Source organism: Copidosoma floridanum, unplaced genomic scaffold (genome assembly GCF_036245765.1).
Source record: "Copidosoma floridanum isolate Cflo_tuat_1 unplaced genomic scaffold, Cflo_Japanese_pri ptg000013l, whole genome shotgun sequence".
Lineage (NCBI taxonomy): Eukaryota > Metazoa > Arthropoda > Insecta > Hymenoptera > Encyrtidae > Copidosoma > Copidosoma floridanum.
The window spans coordinates 19,721,086-19,744,045 of NW_028321890.1; the positions used below are offsets into that span (position 1 = coordinate 19,721,086).

Here is a 22,960-nt window from a genome sequence, read left to right on the forward strand (position 1 = left end):
ATAGTCATTTTGTCCAGGAAAGGTGCTCGATACATATGCTTTAGTAAAGTTGAAAAACAAAGTGAGTTTTATTTTTTTGGCAAAGGCATGTACGTAAAAGAATATTCTTCATTTTGAATATCTTGTCAAACTTATCGAAAAATAAATTTAAAAACCATGTATTATTCAATAAAAAAAAAAAAAATCCAAAAACCAGTCACATTTATTTTTATACAATTTTAGTGTATGATTGGTGTACTTTCGTGATCATTAAATATTTCTTTTTAATATAAAAATTATAAAAAAAATGTTGATATGTGTGTACAAAGAGAGATTACGTATTTTTTGGACAAAATTTTCATTTATCATAATTTCTCAATTTTTTTGCATCAGTGGATGGTTCAGAATAATTTTTTAGACTTTGGTATGAAAAAAATCACGTATATAAGTTAAATAATACTGTAATTTAAATAAAATTGACTGTACCAACTTTTGTTGAAGATTAGAATTTTGGGGATAAGATAAAAAACATACACTGAAGAGGTGCATTGCAGTTGATGAATCTATCAAAAATTGATAACTTTTTCTTTGTTTTAACATTTTTGTTTCTGGCAGTATAAATTTTTCAATTTTTGAAAATTTTCGACAGTGTAATCTAATTTGCCGGAAAAATATATTGTTTTTTAAAGTTAATTTTTTTTCAACAATAAATATGTGTTACAAGAATTTTACAAGAATATAGCAACAACATGTTAGTAATTAAAAGAGTTTAGTACCTTTCTTTTGATAAAAATGAATAATATGTTTCTCTTTTGCGGTGTTAAAAAGACCTCAATAAACAAAAAGTGCATTTATCATAAGACCTCTTACCCCGTGAGAACGGTAATGCAGAAATCTTGTGCTGTTGTGTTACCAGCTGAGATACAGATGGAGCCAGCTGACGGTTTGAAATTTTTAAAATGTCGTTATCAGCCGCCATATTGCATGTTTTTATTTTTCACGGCGTTCTCTCTTCAGTTTGAATATGAGCGTATACGCTTTCGTTACAAATGTCAGTGCAAAAAAAGGATATTGCCGTTTTTTAAAAATGTCAGTGCAAATGTAAGACGTTCTGATTGAAAGATCTCAGTGTAGACTTTTACGAAAATCAATTAGTGTATTAGTCGTCCCAGAATTCAAATCGAACGATGTAAACAAGATTCTTGTATTATAACCTATGTCAAGTGTCTCTGCTAATTTAGTTGTTTTTACAATTTGTTTATTACTGTTTTTAGGGATCCTGCAAAGTTGGAAGGTGTTTCGAGGCAATCGTCCGTAAGTAGTCGAGTATCCATGTATCAGTGATTTATTTTGTCCCTTACAAGTGCAGTCAAAGAAACGAACCTGACACCCCTAACATCTGTTTGTTGATGTCTTGTATAAATTTTTCAGATTTTAAAACCCACGAAACCACGTCAGCCTCTGCAGTGTGTTGCTCCAAATCCTGATCCCTTGGAGAGTTCGCCTACCATCAAATTAAAGAGAAGAGTCAGTTTTGCTAAAAACAAGCGTATCAGGTAAGTGACATTTCTAAACTTAATTTTAAGGCAGAAGTAATCTAGTACTACTTTTGAGACATATTTTTAGGGAGTTTTGCAATGAAGCCGAGCCAAAAGCAGTTTGGGATGATACCTATGAAGAGCATGACTCCAGTGGTACTAAAAGCAACAGTACAGGTGGCAACGAACCACTGACTATAACAGTTTCATGCCAGGACAAAGAGAATTTTCCAGTTCAACTGTTTTTACGGACTGACCAGGTTGAATGTACAGAAATTTCATCTAATACTCTTGCGAGAGATGATAACTTATCACAGTGTGATATGGAAATGGATAATACTCTGAACAATCCAGGGTTGCAGAATGAAGATAAAGAGAATGCAACGATTTATTGTGATGATGGCATGGATACAACTTATTTGCCATCTAGAATTATTGCGTGCCATAATCAATGTACAGACTACCTAAACGACAAAGAGTGTATGGACATAACAGATAATCTACCTATGGTACCTTGTAAAAATTCAACAGCTCATCAGAGCAATAAAACTCACATGCTTAAAAACCATGGAGGCAATTCAACGGAGCTTACTATTGCTATCTCACAACTGTTGGGAGCTGGTCATGTAAATAAACAATCATCCGACCCAACTAAAAGTCAAAGTTTGAGTGACAACATTGAAAACACTGCACCAATGGAATTTACTTCTGTGATTCCTAGCTCTACTTGGATAAAACCAAATAGTATTTGTCACAGTGAAAAAAAAATATTAATTGACAAGCGGGCAACAGACCTCTCGAATGCAACACTACAAAACAATATGCATGATGAAATAAATACAGATGGAACTTCTATTTTGTTAGAAAAAACTAAGATATTTGGGGACGAGTCCATGGAAATAACAGAAGCAATGCCACTTCAACAAATCGTTCAAACAAACGTTCGTCTTTGTAATACTGTCCCAGAAACGATAAAAACAACAGAAACTGCAGCTTATAAACATATTGAGTGTACACGAAAAATTTCGGATGAATTGTTGCTAGATAAAACAAAGATCTTTAATGAATCAGTAGAAGCGACCGAAGCCATTCCCGTTTATATTGAAAATTATGAAAAAGTGCCGAGAAAAAATGGTTTACACCCAGGAGATGGGGATGTAACAAAATATTTTAAAGATAAATCAGTTGAAGTAACTGAAGCTATTCCTGTTTACATCGAAAATCGTGATGAAATGCATGACATGATTTTGCAGGAAATTCAAAAAAACAAATCTAACAATTTTTACAAGTCAAAAGAAGTGATTCCAATCTATATTGAGGATTGTGATCAAATGCCAAGTAAAGTACTACCAAAAGTCAATGAAGATAAAACTAAAATTTTTACCAATAAATCAATAGAGATGACAGAGCCTATTATGAACTGCAATGAAAATGAAAATAGAAAACAGAATACCAATGTTCTTCCGAATGAGTCCATGAAAAATTCTGAAGCTATTTCTGCCCTCAATACAGATTGTATTCAATCTCGCCCTCTTGTGGAAAGAACTCCGAACAATACTTTGCATGTGGAGAAATCAATGAACACGACAGGAACGATCCCAATATTTTATAAGTTTCATCATTCAAACCACGGAAAATTCGCTAATAAACTTGACGAAAACCAGACTAACATTTATGGAAATGAGCCTATGGAGATGACTGAAGCCGTAGCATTTTATAATCCAATTAAAGATCAAGCCAATATCACAGGAAAGTTGGTACAAACTCATTTACTTGAAAAGACAAACGCACTTGCTGATGCATCCATGGAAATGACGGAATCAGTACCTGTTCCCAAGATTTACCAATCCAAACCAAGGGTCACCAGAATAGAAGTGCTAGAAAAGACTAAAGTGTTTGCTGATACATCTATGGATATGACGATGACAGTTCCGGTATCTAGTGCACATCAATACCCCGAAAGAGTACCAATTAATAAAACCAAAGTTCAATTATCAGCAGAGCAAGTTCCTGTTTACAATAAAAATTATGAGTGCAGCAGCCAGAAAATCGACGAGCCATTAGCATCTATTATAAGCAAAGATTCTCCAAGTCCTAAAGATTTGTATCAGGAGAAAACACAGTGTTTTAATAACAAGTCTATGAATATTACAGAAACTATTCCTGTACCGCAAAACATTCTTTTAAACTTGCAACATCGACAAATGTTGGCTGATGATGGAGCAGAGAAAACAAAAATATTCGCTGACGATTCAGTCAATATCACAGAGACAGCTCCAATTGAACAAAACGTTTCAGTGATAAAACATTCAAAAGTTCCATTAGTTAGTGATAAAACTAGATTTTTCAACAACAAATCGATGGAGATCACGGAAGCTCTTCCTGTGCTTTTGGACATACGAGAATCCGACAAGTCGATAAATCCTACTGAAGAAAAAACAAAAATCTTTTCAAACAAATCTATGGATTTGACGGAAACTTTTGCTGTTTTAAACAGCTATAGATCTACCGAGGACGGAGGACCTCACTTTGCTAGTCGCAATCAAATGAGTCCAATTTACAAAGTGTCAACCATTCCAAAAAGTGATTCTAATGTGCATTACTTTACGTCTGGTAAAAATATTTCCAGTAATCAATCCTTTTGCAATAACATGAAATCACCCAATAATGACTCTATGGAAATGACAGGAGAATTAAGCGCATCACAGGCTAAAAAAACATATAACTTCGAGAGTGAAAAAATAGCCAACCAGGAAACTAGAAAAACTGGCAACTTGTTAAAAAACGTGCCTGGTAATCTGAGCTCTTCTTGCAGCAGGCCCAACAATGTGCAAAACGAATTGGATATTTCAAGGAAATCTAGAGCAGGTGTCACTGACGTTAGTGCGAAATTCATGATCTATGAGGAACCAGATGGTCAGGCTAAAATCTTTGACAATGCATCGATGAATCTTTCTGCGCTGCCTCCAACTGCAACCAGTGCAACCAATCTGTCGAGAAAAACTAATGTTTCTCATAATCAAAGTATTTTGTCGACTAGAATGGATGCCACTCAGAATCCCATGAACGTGTCGAGTTACTTCAACAGCAGCATCGGCAACGATCATCTGGACAGGATAACTTCGGATGAATTGAACAGCTTGTGCGCGTCGATGAATCTGCCGATTCAAAAGTACTCAAGAGAGAACACCGCGATGAAAAACTCCTCGATTCCGTGCAATGATTTCAATGCTTTGCGAGACTCGTTGAGGAATGGTACACTTTTTCAGCAACTAAACATTCTTCCTATGCAAAGTACAAGTGCGGAGATTGCTTCTGCAAGGAATTATGAAATCATAGACAGCAAGGAGAATTCAAAAACAGATTTCGAGATGGAATCTTGCAGAGATGCATCGAAAAATATGTCCATGAGCACAAACGTGTTGGGAGCGCATGGCGCTTTTGTGAACAAGTCAACGACAGGTCAGAATAACTTTTATGTCTTTGAAACGGATATGCTATCGAAATCGATCACCACTCCGTTGATCCCAATGGAGACAACGTCTGAGATGAATTTCAAGAGAGTTCCGCTGGCGGAAATGGACGTCGACGGTACCACGCACCTCGGTTTGAAAAATATGACGCTACCCCGATTGTCTTCGATTCCCATGGATACAGATAAAACTGCTGAAATCAGCTTGAAAAACGTGCCATCAGCCGAACCCTCTGGCTCTCACCAAGTTTTTCCTGCACCTTCAACGTTACCGGATAGAATAGTATCGATTCCCGAAGTTGACAAATCACACTCCAGGATGGACGTATCAATGATCCAAGAGTATCCTCCAAAAACAGCTGCGATTGTGGTGCACAACAGCATCAAAGTCACCGACCAATCGGCACAGAGCTCCTGCACTGTAAAAGAGACTTTGGCGAGTGGGGACGCCCAAAGTATTCAAGCTCACTGCAAGTACAAGGTGAATGCAAATCCGGGCAGGATTGAGATTTATCACGACGTCTCGATGGAAATCGGTGGAGCTTCTACGAGTAAAGCGTATGCCAAAAGAAAATCGGACGAGATCTGTGAGCCAGCCGCCAAAAGAAATCCAGCCTCGCAGGCAGTCTGTACTTACATGCCAGCCAGTGAAAGTTCGAGCAAATCTAAAAATCCGGATGATAACAGTCTGAGCAAGATGCCATCGGACAGTACCGAGGTGTTGCTGGCTACCATGGGCTTTAAAACGGAGTTGGCGTATCCATTGATCATCAACGAGAAGACGACGATCAAAGTCTCGCAGAAACCTCCGATCGACAAGACTTTTGTCGTGACTGGGGATGCGAGTGAGGAAAATCAAGGTGAAACTGCTGAACATAGCTCAGCCGAGCCGAATAGAACGTTCGCTGCTGTTGAGAGTGACGGGATTCAAACCGAAGTGACCAGAACGGACGCGACTGGTACAGAAAATGTCGAGAGTCAAGCTGAGCAGGAAGTTGTCGATGAAGCACAAGCCATCGAAAATGGAGTGCCACATGTAGGAATTCCCATTGTCAAAAGTCCTGGAGGCAGAGGTCCGGTCAATATCGAGGAGGACGACGAGAATGAGCTTGACGAGGACAAAGAGAACAAAGAGCCAAGCGTGAAAATCAATCTATTTGTCGAAAAGTATTCTGAGCTTGAAAACATCGAGCCCCCGTCGTTCTTGGCTTCCGAGAGTTTTCAAGAAGAGGACGATTTGAGCGATATCACTAAACTACCTGACGATGACGGTGATGAAGGTGATGTTGGGGATCGGCCCAACTCGTCCATGAGAATATTGGAGGATGACAATGTGATTGTGCCATTTGCTGAGCTGGAAAACAGCAGGAAACTTATTGCCAGTAACTTGTCACCTAAACCAGTACCACAGAAATTTGAGCAAAAGTTGGATTCAAATCATTTTTCTGAAAATATCATGAGGATTAGAAAAAGACGGCAAGAGTTGTTGGAAGAGTTGAAGAGATTATCAAAAAGTGATGCAGATGTAAAAACGTCCAAGAAAAAGGCAAATTTCTTGGAAGCGTTGTCTGTAACCCAAGATAAGGTTGACGGAGTACAAGTAATAAATGAAAATGTGATAAAAGAAACACTGTCACCTTTTGAACAGTTGACAGAAGATTTAAAGTCATTTGAAAAAAGGTATGAAAGTTATGATTTTTTAATAGTTTTGATCTTCTTAATAAGTGATAAATTTCTGACACGTTTTATAGGGATGATTGCATTTGGTCCGTGCGTAAAATAGATACGAAACTCATTGCCGTTGATTTTATATCAAAGTCTCTTGTTATTGTTATAAAATTAACAGAAGCTAAAAGATCTGACTCTACAAAGGATATTGAAAAAATTGAAGTCATATCTCGAGTTTCCGGTAAGTTGCGAATTGAAATGTAATATATGTATGTATGTATGTATGTATGTAGGTATGATCAAAATTTTCTAAAAAATAAATTTTTTTTCGTTTTCAGTGGAGTCGAAAAATGTACTAATGAAGATTGTTCACAATATTTTGCTGTCTAAATTGAATCCTAGTGATATGCTGGACAAGTACAAAGTATTTGAAGACGTTTTGTTATTATTAGAATTTGTTTCAAGCGAAGTTATTTTCGCAATGAAATTCATGTTTGATCTCGAAAAGCTAAATGCTTTAAATCTATTAGATATAGATGAAAGAAGGTACTCAAAGTATACTATAATTTTAGTTTTCCTTAGTATTATTATTAAACATTTGTCATTCACTGAAACTAGTGCACATCTAAGGACAATTTTTAATCATTAAGCCATTCACTGGCATGCATGGCTATGTGCACCAGTATCAAAAATCGTCTATGCTTCCAAATTATTTATACAAATTACTCAACTTTGTATTTTTCAGGGTTATTTTTATGGCTTCATCTAGAAAAGCAAATATTATTTTAAAATTATCCGTTGCTCTTAAGTCGTTTAGTGACATTGGTCCAGACGATATTGATGTTATATGTATTTTAGGTGATGTAAGGTAAACTAACGTTGCTTACTACTCATAATACTTTATACTGCTAAGAAATATATGTTTATCATCTAAACTTTCTTACAGAATAAACGATGTCAAGCAATTAGTTGTAAATATAAGAAGAGATTACAAATTTTTAAGTAGGTATATAAAGGACGTAAAAGATTATATCACACTAATGGAAGAATCAACAAGTTTTCATAAGTTGTAAACCATGTCAAAAGAAATTATATATGCTATTGTTAAATGGTTTTTAAATTAAATAATTTTATATTTAATTATTTACCTTATGTATTATACGGAAAATTGTAAATAAGTTTTTATACATATGAATTATAAATCAATAGAACTTTTTATATTAACAAAACAAAAAACACCGTTTATAACAAAATACTTTATTCAAAATTTCCATTATGTACAAGTTTAATTTGCGTTTAACTAGAGTACCCTTAGAACTCACATAAGATAATTGTAAAGGAACACAACTTCGAAGATTAGTCATCGGTAATTGTCATTTCATATCCTTCACCAAAGTCATCTTTATCAACGTCGCTATCTTCATCGTAACTATCATTGGAATCTCCTTCCTCTTCCTGCTTCAGTCGAGCCTTGTACTTGGCATATTTATAACCATATTCATCAACATCTTTTTCATCAAGACCATAAACAAAATCTTCATCATCGCTTGATAAATCATCATCCTCATCGATTCCTATCCTCTGGAGAGCTCTCCTGATAGCAGTCTCGCCAATAGAATCATTGTCATCGTCCTCATCGACATCATCGTTGCAGTCGTCAGAATCCGGGTACTCATTTCTCCTGTTTGATTCTGAATTAGAGTCTGACGTTTCACCATCACGTTCTCGCTCATCTCTGTAGTGATCTTCAAATACCAATTCTTCCTCTTCTATTGGCAAAACAGACAATAAATTGTCTACTGTCAGATCCTCTTTTGTTTGAGTGTAGTACAAATCGTACACAAACCCATCATCATTCTAAAAACGTAAAACACAAAATATTTATTGATGTATATTTCCCAATAACAACAAGCTTAAGTATTTGTATTATAAATAATTGAAGAAAAAGTTTACCTTGTCATCTGTATCGACTTTGGTATCCTCTATGTCAATAATATTAACTACATCCTCATCGAGTGGACCAGCTAAAACTGAATCAATGGAGCGTATATTATTGACAACCTTGAATCGATTCTCGTTGGACTCTTGTTTTGTTTTTTCGCGTATTTTCTGAGTAACGTCGACCAAGTGCTGCTTGTAATTTGACTTGAGATAATTCTTGCTCAAGGACTTGGTTATGTGTTCTACGACGCAGTCTTCCTAAAAATTGATATATAAGGTAAAGTTAAAAAAAATAAATAAATAAGCTGCAAGACAAGGAGAACTAAGTACTGATAATAGGCATTAGATTACTGTTTTTTCGACGGTTCCTGCAAACTTTACGAGCGCAGTGAGTGGCTGCTCGGTGACAGCGGCTTCGTCCTCAACTTTGGCACGTTTGCATGATATCAAGAATGCATCCTGCGGTTCATCATCCTTCTTTCGCTTAACTCTTAGAATTGCTGCCATTTTTCCAAAATATTATGTTCTACTTTATAATTTGCAAGGAGATATTTACTTCGGTAATCCAATAACTGTCTTTACATTGAACTAACTCAATCCTAAATTAGATGCACTACTGTTATTATCCATGCTGAGACGTAAGCCGCTAGATGGTGCTGATTCATTTTTTTCGAGTATCCCCAGCCAACACATTTTCTCACATGTGTTTGCCGGGATATAGCGTGTAGCTAACTTTTCTTATTTTTATGCTAAGTGATATGGATAATGACATGCTGAAAATACTAACAGAATTTATACAAAACGCTAACTTAAGCATATAATGGTTTATATACTTATAAGTTACAGACACTTATTTCCATACGTGATTAAAAGAGAAATTTGTTCCATATGCTCATTTCAGTTAAAATGCATAGGTGTACTACGAACACGATACTTGACAGTACTTCAAGTGTGTAATATACTTTAAATTGTATTTGTGTTATGGCGAGCATTTGTATTCAAACAGCGAATAAAAATTTTATTCAATTCAATGGCGTCTGCTAGGGGATACTCCCAGGGTACTGAGCATTCCGAGACATCTCCGGGTACTCCAAAAGTATACTTTTTCTGAGCTCAGTATATTTTAAGAGTATCAGAGAAGTAATCTTTTGGTCCAGATTCACTCAAGTTAACATCGGATTTAATGGACGCCAATTTTATTCAATATGCAGTTACCTTGATGACGTGATAAAAACGCCTTTTAGTAAAATAGTTCGTCCGTTTGTCAATATTTTTAAGAGCAATCGATATGCTTCAATCGAATAGATCACCTGTCGGCATCGCTATTACGGATTATTAAGCAGTAAATGAAAGGGTTTGATAAGCATAATTATTAACTTCTAATCAGCGGATTGGTTACTAGAGATTGTTGGTCTAGGACGATTCAGCTTGGACGGATCCTATCGCTTAATACCATAACGTTAATAGTAATTTTTACTACATTTGGCAGAGATTATTCTTTACTAATGAGACGTTCGATACAGTCTCGCTCGAGCGCTCGTACCGAACGCACGCTTTCTGCGCACGCCCGTTACGCATCGCTCTTACTCAGACTTGAGTTCTCTCTAAACGGCCCTTTTCAGGGCTACCTCTTACTCTTTCCGTAAACGCGATTTAGTCGCGCCGCGCGACTGTGTTTCCGCTAAATTATACACCCGCGTACACGCCGCCCTCAGGGGTGGCCCAATTGGCTAGCCCTTCACTAGGGCACAGCCAAAAAATGAGCACTGTGGATAATCCACAATATCAAGTCAGTGTGACTAATTCCTTCGACGCGCTGTTAGAGGAAACAGACTCATCATCTTCCGAGATGTCCGCGCAAAGTAGTGCAAGTGATCGTTCAAGTGCCAATGCAAGTGACAATAGTGCACAGTTCCCCGCAGTGTCTGACATGTCAGTCAGCCGGCCAATGGACCAGCGATCCCTCGAGCTGAAGAGCCGAGACCTCCGTGTCAACCGACACAACTCTCAGCGGGAACGCAGCCCGCTCTCCTGGGACACAGCTGTGCCCCCAGCAATCGCCAAGGAACTCGAGAAACAAAAACAGAGGATCGAGTACTTGGAGAAAATAGCGAGTGAGTACTCATTTCAGCTGGAAAATTCCATCCAGCTGATAAATTCTTTACAAGCCTCCAACGAGAAGAAAGATGCGACCATCGCAGCACTCCTCGCAAAATCCCCCCACATAGCTAAAATCCCGCTCACAGAAGGCCCGAGCCTTAAAATTCCGTCCCCAGGAAACAGTGACCCCCTTAATCTCAAAAACTCTTCCACTGAGGAAGTTGAGCAATTCCCCGCGCTACCGAAAACGGTAAACACCCCAGCGAATTCCCCAAGTGTAAAGCCACCCCAGAAAAAACGGCGCACGCGCGATCCCGATACGGGAAACTCCGCAGCCAACTTCTTCGACATGGAGGTCGAAAAATCCCCAACACAAGCGTCACCACTCACCTCTTCCCTGAAAGAGAAAAACACTTTCGATGGTCATCTCGAGGACCAAACTCAACATGACGCGGAGGCAGTCAACAGCGCGCCCAAAAAGAAGGCACCCCCACCGATCACAATCTTGGACCAAAAATTATGGCCCAAGATTAATAAAGCCCTCGTCGCGGAGAATATCCCTGTTCGCCGCGTCATTACGACCTCCGAAGGTACACGCGTGTACCCCGACAATGTCGATGGCTTTCGACGTATTGTCCACGACCTTGAGGAGAAAAAGGTCGAATTTACCACCCATCAGCTTCACGAGGACCGTGAAATGATAGTCGTCATCCGTGGAGTCAACATTGGCTACACGGATGCAGAAATCCTGGAGATGATCCAGGAAAAAGTACCTTCCGCCCGTCGTGTCTATCGCATGACCAAAGGTGACCGAACCTGGTCATTAGTCACTGTGTACCTAGATGCGTCAGATGTCAGATCCCACGACATCTACAACATCAGGTCTCTCGGGGGCACTTCTGTTAGAGTAGAACAGAAGCGCAAGTCAAACGACATTCCCCAGTGCCGTCGCTGCCAAAAATTTAATCACACGGCGGCCTACTGCCGTGCGGCCTTCGTTTGTGGTTTCTGCAGCTTAAACCACGCCACCGCAACGTGTCCAAAAAAGGACAAAGACCAAGTCACTCCTCGCTGTGCAAATTGCAAAGGCGAGCACCGCGCCTTCTACCGGGGTTGTCCAAAAATCCCCCAAAAAGGAGCTCATGCCCCCAAGAAAAGTACTGCCCCTCCTCCCCCTTTTGGGAGAGCCACCCCTCGGACAACAGCCCAAGGCTCGAACACCACTCGCCCGGGGATGTCATACGCGAATGTGGCATCCTCTCAACAACATCGAACAGGAGCCCCTCCCCCGACTCCCCTGTTCAACACACCCCCGACCACCGAGACAATCCTCCACTCAATAATGACCCTACTGACTCGCCTCGACCAAAGGGTGTCCGGACTAGAGGGAAACAGAACAGTAGCACGATAGATAAAGACTTCACACTACTTAACTGGAACGCGAACAGCATTACACACAAAACGACTGAACTTGTACACGTACTCCAGACCAGAAACATAGACGTTGCATGCATAACCGAGACACACCTAGACAACACAAAGTCACTATACATACACAACTACACGGCCCACAGAAGAGATAGACGCGACCAATCACATGGCGGAGTGGCTATCCTTGTACGCAAGGGCATCCGCCATCGAGTCATCAGTACGGACGCTGCCAACTGCGAAGCAATTGGAATCGAAGTATATACCACTACATCCTCTTCCATTAGAATCATCTGCCTCTATTCCCCTCCCACGGTTGATCCTACCCTCCAATGCATAAACTCTCTGTTTGACTCCAACATCCCTACGATCGTGGCTGGCGACTTGAACGCCAAGCACAAATCGTGGGGGTGCAAACACGAGAATCCCAAAGGACGCTCCCTTCTCAAACACTTGCGTAACCTCAACATCAATATTGAGGTTCCGAGCGAACCAACTCACTATCCAAGCTCCCCAGACCAGGACCCCGACATTCTAGACATATTCCTAACGAAAAACTTGATCATCCCCACGGAACCAAGAACTTCTCCTGACCTCCCCTGTAACCATAACCCAGTCTACCTAGATATCCCTAGATCCCTTCTCACCATACCCGTCACCACCAGCCGCATAGACTGGGTCCACCTTGCGTATAACCTCGAATCCTCTCCATTCAAATGCTGCCCCATTAGGTCCCAAACGGAACTCGACATAGCAGTAGACGAACTCACTGACGAACTCAACAGTTGCACACACAAAGCCACCACAACAACCACAGCTCCCCAACATACACTCAAACTCCCCCGCGACCTCCTGCGCCTCATCAAGGAGAAGAAAAGAGTCCAGAAACTCTGGCAAAAAAGGAGAACCCCCGAACTTAAAGTTCACCTTAACTCCCTTGAAAGGGAAGTCAAATCTCAAGTCTTCGAATTCCGAAACAAGGAATTTAACAAATTCATAGCCGAGGCAGAGTCCCACCCAAGAAATGCTTGGAAGGTCGTTAAAAAACTCCGTAACAAACGGCCTTCCCTCCCCCCCCTTCAACAAGGGAACAAACTCTACTCGCTAGACTCGGACAAAGCAGAGATCTTTGCAGATTCGCTGCAAAATCAATGCTCCCCCAACCTCAGCGCTGAAGAACTAGCGCAGGAACACGCGAGGATCACCCACACGGTACAGCAACAGGTCCTTGACAATCCAGATTTCGAACACTGCACACCCTTCGAAATCAGAGGCATCATCCGATCCCTAAAAACTCGAAAAGCCCCTGGCAGTGACGGTATCTCCAATAGCGTCCTGAAAATCCTCCCTCAAAAATTCATCACGGCGATCTGCAACATCACCAACGCCGTGATGCGCCTTCGTTATTTCCCAATTGCGTGGAAGGTGGCTACAGTCATCTGCCTCCCGAAACCGGGAAAACCCCTCAGCAACCCCGCGAGCCACAGACCCATTAGCCTACTCTCATCGCCCAGTAAAATCACTGAAAGCGTCATTCTCACCCGCCTAAACAAGCACGCCACGGAAAATAACATCCTTCCAGACGTGCAGTACGGCTTTAGAGCCAGACACTCGGCAGTTCACCAGCTTCTGAGAGTCACCGAAGACCTCTCCGATAGCCTCATACACAAAAACTTCTCCGCGATAGCTTTTCTAGATGTACAGCAGGCCTTCGACAGAGTTTGGCACGAGGGCCTCCTGTACAAGCTTATACAGTTAGGTTTTCCACACTACCTTATAGGCACTGTCAAATCTTACCTCTCGGACAGATTTATCCGCGTTAAAGTAGGCGACTCCCTCTCCAACCCCCGCCCAATTACCTCCGGAGTCCCCCAAGGCTCCAAACTCTCACCCACCCTTTTCAACATTTTCTGCCACGACCTGCCCCAGTGCGAAAACATCAACACGTACGTCTACGCAGACGACGTCGCGGTCAGCTGTACGTCAAAACAACACTCTCGGTGCACCACCCTTCTAAACGAGCACATCATCACTCTACTCAACTGGTATAGTCTCTGGAAACTGGTCGTCAATGAGGCAAAGACTATAGCCATGCTCGTCTCCTGGAAAAATCCCAGGAAGAAATTGCAGAAGATAAGGGTCAACGGAGTAGATATCGACTGGAGCTACTCCGCCAAGTACCTTGGCGTAACGCTAGACCGTCGACTCACGTACGTTCGGCACATCAACAGCACCCGCGGAAAGGCATATGGAGCCTTCGTGCAACTAAAGCCCTTCTTCAACAACAAAGCCGTCTCCCAGAAGACCAAGCTGCGCACCTTCAACGCCATCATTAAAAGCATTAGCACCTACGCGATACCAACGTGGGGCGCTGCAAAGGGAAACCGACTACAGGGCATCCAGGGCCCTTTCATGAAGATACTGAGGTCGGTCCTGGGTATTCCGTGGTACATCAGGAATACTCAGATTATCAAGGAGTTTAACATCGTCCCTCCAATACAAGCAGCCCCCGTCCTTGCGTCTAAAATCCGCGCCTCCATTACGGACCACCCAAACCCCACCATCGCCGCACTCGCGAACCTCCAACCCGGTCGCTTCGACCTTATAAGACGTCCCTGCGCTCTAGCACAGAACCCCGAAGACCCTCAATACACTCTAGGTCTTCAATCCCCCCTGCTTCCATCGGATGCATCATCTCCATCTCCATGATCTCGACGAAACGAACGCGACTTCAATTCGTGCGCTCCCTTCAGGAGCACCCTTCTATCCGCCGTATCCTCTACGGCCTCAACCCTATACAACACTTACACTAATCACAAGTACGCTTCCAAATACACAATACCCAGCGGACTCACACATTTACACACACACACACACACATACAATAACACAAAATTCAAGCTTCTCTAACTCTATTCCGGCGCAAGCCAAGACTCGAGCTTCGCCCAGATGCGTAAGTGCCCCCTCCTCTCATCTCTTCGAGAGCGAGTCGGCCTCCGAAATTCTCCGTTATTTTCCTTTTTCTTTCTCCGCTTATGCCCTTTTGTCTTCTAGGGGAGTGGTCCTCACGGACCTGTCCCATGCGGGGAGGTTAGTTTTTAGTCGGTAGGCACACCGGGTGAATCCGACACTACCACCGGATTAGCTGGGGTGTCTATGAAGATTTTCCCCTCCCCGCTCCATCAAACAAAAAAAAAAAAAAAAAAAAAAAAAAAGACGTTCGATACCACTAGCAGTTTCTTCACGTTTAAAACATGTGTTGGCCCTGAAAAGGGCCGATTATGCAAGTGGGTGCCACTTATTTTTTGGAGGCTGTTTTCGGTTTGGCAGCTGCTACCTTTTTAGGCTTGGGGGTTTTGGGTTTAGCAGTTGAAACCTTCCCAGTCTTCTTCGCCTTCGATGGTGATTTTGGCTTCGTAGCTTTCTCAACTTTCGGTTTCTTGGCTGCTGCTTTTTTCGGCGCTACTTTTTTCTCATCAGCTGGTTTCTTAGCGGCTGGCTTTTTTACTGCCTTCTTTTCGCCTGCAGGTTTCTTGGCCGCGGGCTTTTTAGCTGCAGGTTTCTTGACGACCGCTTTTTTCTCACTCTCGGGCTTCACTGCGCTGGCGAGTTTGAAGCGTCCGGATGCCCCAGTTCCCTTTGTTTGAACAAGGGTCTTCTTTTCAACAGCAGATTTAAGGTACTTCCGGATGAAGATCGACTGCTTCGCTACGTCAACCACGAAGTTGGCAGCTATATATTTCTTGATAGCAGGTAAAGAGGATCCTTTCTTATCTTTTAGAGCTGCAATGGCTGTGTTCACCATCTCCGAGGCGGGTGGATGAGCGGCCTTGACAGCGGGCTTTTTCGAGCTAGTCTTCTTCATGGCAGCCTTCTTGGGCACGGCATTCGCAGAAGCAGACGAAGATGCAACATCAGCCATTACGACAGAGTATACTTCTAGAAGGCGAGAAAATACTGTACGATGTACAAACACAGACTATGATGTGGAGTGCGCAGAGTTTTTCTTTTAGCCTGTAAGCGCGTACCTCACGGAGAGACCATGAAAGGCGGTGTATCGATTGCACTTACTCCTGTAACAGATGAGTGTTTTTAATTTATTATAAAACAATAATTATTTGTTATTATCCATTGTTAAAATGCAATACATCGGCATCTGTGTAATAAAGAGAAACTTGACTTTGCTACAAAATTATAAGCCATGAGCAATACTCATTTAAAGTGGTCGAATAAAAATGATATTTGAAACAACTTTTCCTCACTCCTCTAAATGTACCACACAATTATGCTTATAATTAATTAATTATTACTCTTTTTTCCCATACGACAAATTTTGTAGAAAGTAAAACAAGTTGGAATTAATATCTGATGATCTTAATTGTGGTCAGGTATTGAATAAATACTAATTTTAATCATTTTAAAATCTACTTTGCAGATTTTTCTTTCAGGCTCATACGGTGTACAAAACATTCTTTGTTCTTTATGCATTTTTTTTATTTACGAAATATTCTGCCTTTTGTGAAATGTCAATAGGCTTATCTAGTAAAATTTTATAAAAACTTTCTTTTATTTGTATTTGCTTCATAAGTTGGACAAATTATTAGGCATAACCTCGACATTAGAAATAAGATCTGAAGTTAGAAACACGATTTAAAAATGCTCCATGTTGAAGCTCTATGGATTAAAAAGGTCCAAAATTCGAATGAAAACATGAAAATATTCATTTGGAATACTTACTGAATGATTTATGAAATAACGAGGCAAAAATTCAATACAAACTCTAACGTGTTTTAATACCAAATATTAGTACGTTCTTTGAGTGGTTGGAGGCAAATTAAAAAAAAAAATTTCTCAATCATTTTTTTTTATTTTATAAAAAATTTTCAAACCAAAAATTATTTTCTAATTATTTCACATACAAATATTGAAACAAATTTAAAAAATAATAAATCTGCAAAGCCTTGTATTAATAATATTTTATAGATATTAGTGGTCCAAGCATAGCTCACGCATACTTCCTGTCCAGTCGAAGATTCTTGTGTTTTAAAGTTTCTCCAGAAATTACCAGTTTGTGTTTGTCACGGGTAATCGAAAATCTTACGAATAATTTCACTCAAAAATTATTTTTTTTGGAAAATAAAACTAACATTGGAGATTAAACAAGTAATACAATTTGAATACACTTTAGAGTCAACGCGTGCTCACTATAACTTAAAAATTTAATAAAGAAAAAAATGATTTTTAACAATGTTCACAATACAACAGTATTTTTAAAAATCAACGTAATTAAAACTCGAATCAAATACGAAAAGCCTCTAATACTATTTTTTTTAAATGGATACAAGCGAACACGACACAAAACGAATAGATCGAGAGAGGCTTAGCACACGAAAGAACCTCTTTATCGCGCAGCGCTACTTATTAAGCAACAGAAAAAAAAAAAAAAAAAACATAATTGAAAAACATTACAAAATAGCTACACGAGAGGGCGATTCAATCTCACGACTAAAAAAAAAATCATAATCAAGTTTTTTACTGCAAGTCTGATAGCTACTTACCTTTTTTTTGTACCTTGTGTCAATATTTCAAGGTTTGTTGTTATTTTACTAATAACTTATACTTTGTTATAAAAAAAAAAACTTTGGGCCACAACAATTTCCTCGTAGAGATCCTTATTATTGTTTAATATTATACTTATGAGAATGAAATACCAAATCCTTTTAGTACCGTTAGAACCAAGATAAGTAAGTACTTTTTTATATTTTTCAAATTACAAAGATACCTGATGGTCTTGTCTTAAGGATACCCCAAGTAGAACACGATTTTTTTTTTTTACAGTGCAGCTCTAGCTTTAGCCTCACATTATTTGCACCTTAAAAGTTCTTCCACAAGTAGTACAACAATCGATGTAATTTTATTGAGAAATGCAATTGTCAAAATTATGATTTTTTTTACACGTTCGTACAAAAGCATTGAAGAAAAAATATTTCACCCACGTATACTTATGCTACTTCTAAACCAGATTTTCAGCAGTGTATCAACTTTTGTACCATAGAACGACTCTCCGGAAAGCCTCTGTAAGCTCATTCATAAGAACCCTAGTCAGGTTTTTGACAAGGTCTAGCCAGAAGACTGCTGTATAAACTGACAGGTATTCGCGAGTAGGAGTAGGCGATCCTATATTGACATTTAATGGATCCCCAGAGTTCGTAAGGACTCTAAGTACTGCCACATCGTACCACGGTAGATGAGCAATTACGCAGATAATATTGCAAACGGCTGTACTTTCCAATGAAATAAGTATCTTTGTATTATTTACAGTTGATGCGATTGTCGGATTTTTTCCTAAAAGTGCCACAAACTGTCTTGGAATCACTTCAAGTACTTGGCGTTAGTACCTATTTCAACACATCAATAATACGCTAAGTCATAATATATGGATCGTGGATTCTCGTTTAGCTCAAACTCACACGGAGAAAAGAATTACAGTAATGTTGAAACGCTAGTCTAGTTAATATAGTTTTTTATCGGAGACTATATACTGTAATAATTTTCATGCCTAACATTGTAGTTTCACGAAAAAAACTGCTGAGTTATTTTTCCTGTGTTTCTTTATAAAGATAAAGAGATTTTGGAGGTTTACTTAAAAATAATTAGTTATAAGGTTGATTCAAATCCCGCGCCACATATTTTCAAGCACAATCTGTGTAGGTATACAAAATATCGTCTGTGCCTTCCATCGCGACGCCATATTTGTGGGAGATGTGAGTATTACAGCGCCGAAGAGCCTATACAATAAACCGAAGTGGTCAAAGTTGAAACTAAAATCCATCCCCCGCATCTACCTCGAAGTGAGACATATAATATAGACCTACGTATGAATATACATATGTACACTCAGTGGAACTCTGATCTGTTCCGGACCCTATTATTGAACAGCACTTCACGCCAAAGTTCCGAAATAGGGTCCGAGACAGATCAGAGTTCAACTGAGTGTACGTCAATTGATGAATGATTACCTATTTTGTCAGTTCTTCTGTGTGATTATTCACGAATTATACGTTTGGTCACTGAAACAACTGGAATGAAATTATTGAAGTAAAAAACATTGTTTCACGAGTTTCTTGATGTTAAGGGGGCTCCTACGACTACTGCTGAGGTCAAAGACAAACAAAAAATAAAGTTTTGTTTTTCAATAAACAAATGTGTCTGAAAATCATTATGATATTTTTAATAACGTATGAAGTGGGAAAAATGATATTTATGTGTGTAGTTTAACTTTGTACGAAAAATTAATTATTGTTTTGACCAGTCTAGTGCATACGAGGGTACACCACCAGACCAGACCACCTGTGTTGGTGTAGTATAGCGATGTAATATATAGGTATATGGTATACATGTCGTGAACAAGTACGTCTGCTACTGACCTCCCGGACACTATTTATTTATTTCCATCACAATATATCTCGCTAAAATGGTCCTTTATCCACAATTTTTAATACAGCATATTGCAGAGGAAGACTTCATCTACAAAACGTATATATTCAGTCTGCTGGGACATTTAATTTAGGTTTATTATAAACGAAAACAAATTGTTTTTCACGCTGCCCCATAGGAACACGTGCTAATAGTTACAACTTTGAGCTCGGATTTTTCAAAATTTTGACCCATTCGAAATATAATTTAGACCACCATTAAATTCAGTAGACTTTTATTTACAAGAAATAACATATCTCTGTTTGGGGACTTTCGTGAAGGAGCCCCCTTAATATGCTTTATATTTTAAAAGCTTTTGAAATTCGCAGACAGCGAAATCTGAGCTAAGCTTTTCTTCTTCCTGACCGTCGATACATTTTGGCAAAAAAAGGACTGAAGGATTCAACTTAACAAAAATGAAACTCAACGCGGGAAGTAATATGAAAAAAATAGTTTTCGTAAGTTACTGCCAAGTCGTAGGTTGGAATCCCTATTCCATTGACGGAGCGTATGTTCAATAAATGAAACCAAACAGTAACGATACAGCTGATTTTGATTAATCAAGTCATTTATTAAACAAGTCACCTTATAGGTGTTTTTTTATACTTATTAGATAGGTGTGTGATTTACAAGATTTTTTTATTTCATCATGCTCCACGTACCTAGCCCGGCCTAATCAATACCGACGACGCCTCCATTACGTACTAAGTGCTGAGCCTGAAGTGTGTAAAAAATCTGCCGCAACGTAAGTTGAGAAACGTCGCATGACCTTTTTTCTTAATCACGAATTAAGATCACGGATCATAAAACGAGTAGGTAGGTTTGGCAACTGCCTAACAGCATTTCTTCCATACACAGGCACTCTTAGTCCATGCTAATTGCCAGCTGCAACTTGGTTCCACGAATAGAATTTATGAAGTTGTCAAATAGTGCCAGTTGCAACAGGAATGGAACTAAACTGCAAATGTATCTCGCATACAAAAATAAAACTGCTGCATTTAAGCCGAATTTTCGTCATTATGACATTAGCATGGTAATTAAAGATGCGATACTTCCCGTGGGTAAATTAAATTAATGTTTATCTTTTCAGATAGACTATTAATTGTATTAATCTACAAGTGATCAGCGTGGGATTTAAATGATATCAATTTTTTAGTTTAACTTCTTAGATCATCGCTTTAATCGGTTTTGACCCTTCTTATAACGAGATGGTATTCTGACGATTTAAAGACTTAGTGGTCCTGAAAAGGGCCGTTTAGAGAATCTAAGTAACAGCGATGGGTAACGGGCATGCGTTCGGCAAGCGCTTGAGCGCGACTGTTATAATTACGTATAAATCCAAGTGGGAGAATTAAAATTTTCTTACTAACATAAAAAGGCGGAATTTAACTGGCAAAATAAATATTTTATTTGTGAAGGAAGATTTTAGAAATTATATTTTATGTACCCTTTTTCACCTTCGTGTAATGTAGTGGAATTGTGATTCGGTTACGTATCAATACATTTGTAGTCCTGAAAAGGACTGGTTGAATTGGGGACTACGGTAGGTTTATGCTCTCTCGCCACGTATGCGCCTTGCCAGTTGGATGTCTTTGGGCATAATGGTTACGCGTTTAGCGTGTATGGCGCACAGGTTTGTATCTTCGAAAAGACCTACAAGATAGGCTTCGCTTGCTTCTTGAAGAGCCATAACAGCAGAGCTTTGGAACCGCAAATCTGTTTTGAAGTCTTGCGCTATTTCACGCACTAGGCGCTGAAACGGCAGTTTGCGGATTAAGAGATCCGTGCTCTTCTGATAACGACGAATTTCTCGCAGTGCCACCGTACCCGGTCTGTAGCGATGAGGTTTCTTAACTCCGCCAGTGGCAGGAGCACTTTTACGAGCTGCCTTTGTAGCGAGTTGTTTACGAGGAGCCTTCCCTCCTGTAGATTTACGGGCAGTTTGCTTCGTGCGAGCCATCTTCAGAAATTACGATGATTGTGCCGTAGGTGTGCGGGGTGCCACTGAAATGGCTGGATACGTGGGTGGCCCTGTTTATATAGGCGTATTTTAGAGGAGCTGTAGTGGGAGAGAAAATTTGAGAACTGCGCACGCATTACTAGATGCGTTGTCACTGTGGAAGGGGTACACCGCAGAGGAAGGGAAGAGTGGCATGTTTTCGTAACAAAAAGGGGGCACTTCCGTCTAACTGTCATCACTCATCAGTTGACTGTCTATTTGTACGTATCAATCCATTCATAACAATGACTGGTCGCGGTAAAGGTGGTAAAGGTCTCGGTAAAGGTGGAGCCAAACGTCATCGCAAGGTCTTGCGCGACAACATCCAGGGCATCACTAAGCCCGCCATACGTCGTCTCGCTCGTCGTGGCGGAGTCAAGCGCATTTCAGGGCTTATCTACGAAGAAACTCGTGGTGTTCTCAAAGTTTTCCTAGAGAACGTTATTCGGGACGCGGTGACGTATACAGAGCACGCCAAGAGGAAGACCGTTACAGCCATGGACGTCGTCTATGCGTTGAAACGTCAAGGCCGCACCCTCTACGGGTTCGGCGGTTAATTGGTCCATTTAAATTTGAAAAACAGTCCTTTTCAGGACTACAATCAGTGTAAACGTAAACCTACGAATTTCACAGCTTTTCGTTAATCGTATTTGTTTTAACTTCCATATTTTCCAGACCAATCGTGTCAATTAGTGCGATATCTCAAAAAGCGCATTATTGCACGATAGCATAAATTTATAGATAGCATTAAAACTCCTATCCCGCGCGGAGAGGTTGGTTTTCAATCGGTAGGCACACCAGGTGAATTCGTCACTACCACCGGCTCGGCTGAGGCGTCTAAAGATTATCCCCTCACTCCACCAAAAAATTAATTGTTGAAAGATATATTGCATTGATTTGCTAATTTATCGTTAACAATTAGTATTGAATCATTGATAATACAGGATATCAGACTAAAATTAAACGATACCACAAAATCGTTATGAAAGGTTCATAAATTTATGAATAATGAATTAAAACATTTTTATATTTTCATAGTACATTAGAGTTTAAGAATAACTATGAGAAAAAAAAACTGTTGCGCCAACACTAATTTTTAACAAATTATTTATTGCTTTTAACCTCATGTCCGAAGCTCTTGAATTATTGAAAGAACTACAGTAACATACTATACTAACACAAACTTTACTAATTAAAACTACAAACAGCTCGCAATACACTATTATTATTAAATAAGTGCACTCGCCAAACATTGATTCTTACGTGCGAAGTTTGAATATCACCAATACGTCATATATTAGGCAACCAGCTAATCACCAAATAGCTTTTTAAATTTCGCGCATAATAATTGTGTTTGTG

General features: G+C 39.7%; 5 protein-coding genes across 5 annotated transcripts; 2 read left to right on the plus strand and 3 right to left on the minus strand.

The window, feature by feature from the left end:
* Window positions 1–1,021: 1,021 nt before the first annotated feature.
* LOC106643800 (uncharacterized) lies at window positions 1,022–7,816 on the plus strand. The gene is made up of 8 exons (XM_014359069.2): window positions 1,022–1,168; window positions 1,254–1,293; window positions 1,411–1,535; window positions 1,606–6,669; window positions 6,741–6,898; window positions 6,996–7,203; window positions 7,403–7,525; window positions 7,604–7,816. Coding segments are annotated over exons 1-8 (5,847 nt in total). The 5' UTR covers window positions 1,022–1,166; the 3' UTR covers window positions 7,731–7,816.
* Window positions 7,817–7,931: 115 nt separating this feature from the next.
* On the minus strand, window positions 7,932–9,216 carry fs(2)ltoPP43 (female sterile (2) ltoPP43). The gene is made up of 3 exons (XM_014359079.2): window positions 8,950–9,216; window positions 8,611–8,856; window positions 7,932–8,514 (listed from the first exon to the last, which is right to left on the minus strand). Exons 1-3 carry the CDS (start codon window positions 9,103–9,105, stop codon window positions 8,014–8,016), a joined length of 903 nt encoding a protein of 300 aa, XP_014214565.2. The 5' UTR covers window positions 9,106–9,216; the 3' UTR covers window positions 7,932–8,013.
* A 6,207-nt stretch (window positions 9,217–15,423) lies between these two features.
* LOC106643806 (putative histone H1.6) lies at window positions 15,424–16,088 on the minus strand. The gene has a single exon (XM_014359076.2). The coding sequence runs from the start codon at window positions 16,046–16,048 to the stop codon at window positions 15,425–15,427; it is 624 nt and encodes a 207-aa protein (XP_014214562.2). The 5' UTR covers window positions 16,049–16,088; the 3' UTR covers window position 15,424.
* A 5,013-nt stretch (window positions 16,089–21,101) lies between these two features.
* LOC106643812 (histone H3) lies at window positions 21,102–21,598 on the minus strand. Its single transcript, XM_014359084.2, has one exon. The coding sequence runs from the start codon at window positions 21,560–21,562 to the stop codon at window positions 21,152–21,154; it is 411 nt and encodes a 136-aa protein (XP_014214570.2). The 5' UTR covers window positions 21,563–21,598; the 3' UTR covers window positions 21,102–21,151.
* A 215-nt stretch (window positions 21,599–21,813) lies between these two features.
* On the plus strand, window positions 21,814–22,177 carry LOC106643794 (histone H4). Its single transcript, XM_014359060.3, has one exon. The coding sequence runs from the start codon at window positions 21,847–21,849 to the stop codon at window positions 22,156–22,158; it is 312 nt and encodes a 103-aa protein (XP_014214546.1). The 5' UTR covers window positions 21,814–21,846; the 3' UTR covers window positions 22,159–22,177.
* The last annotated feature ends 783 nt before the right edge of the window (window positions 22,178–22,960 follow it).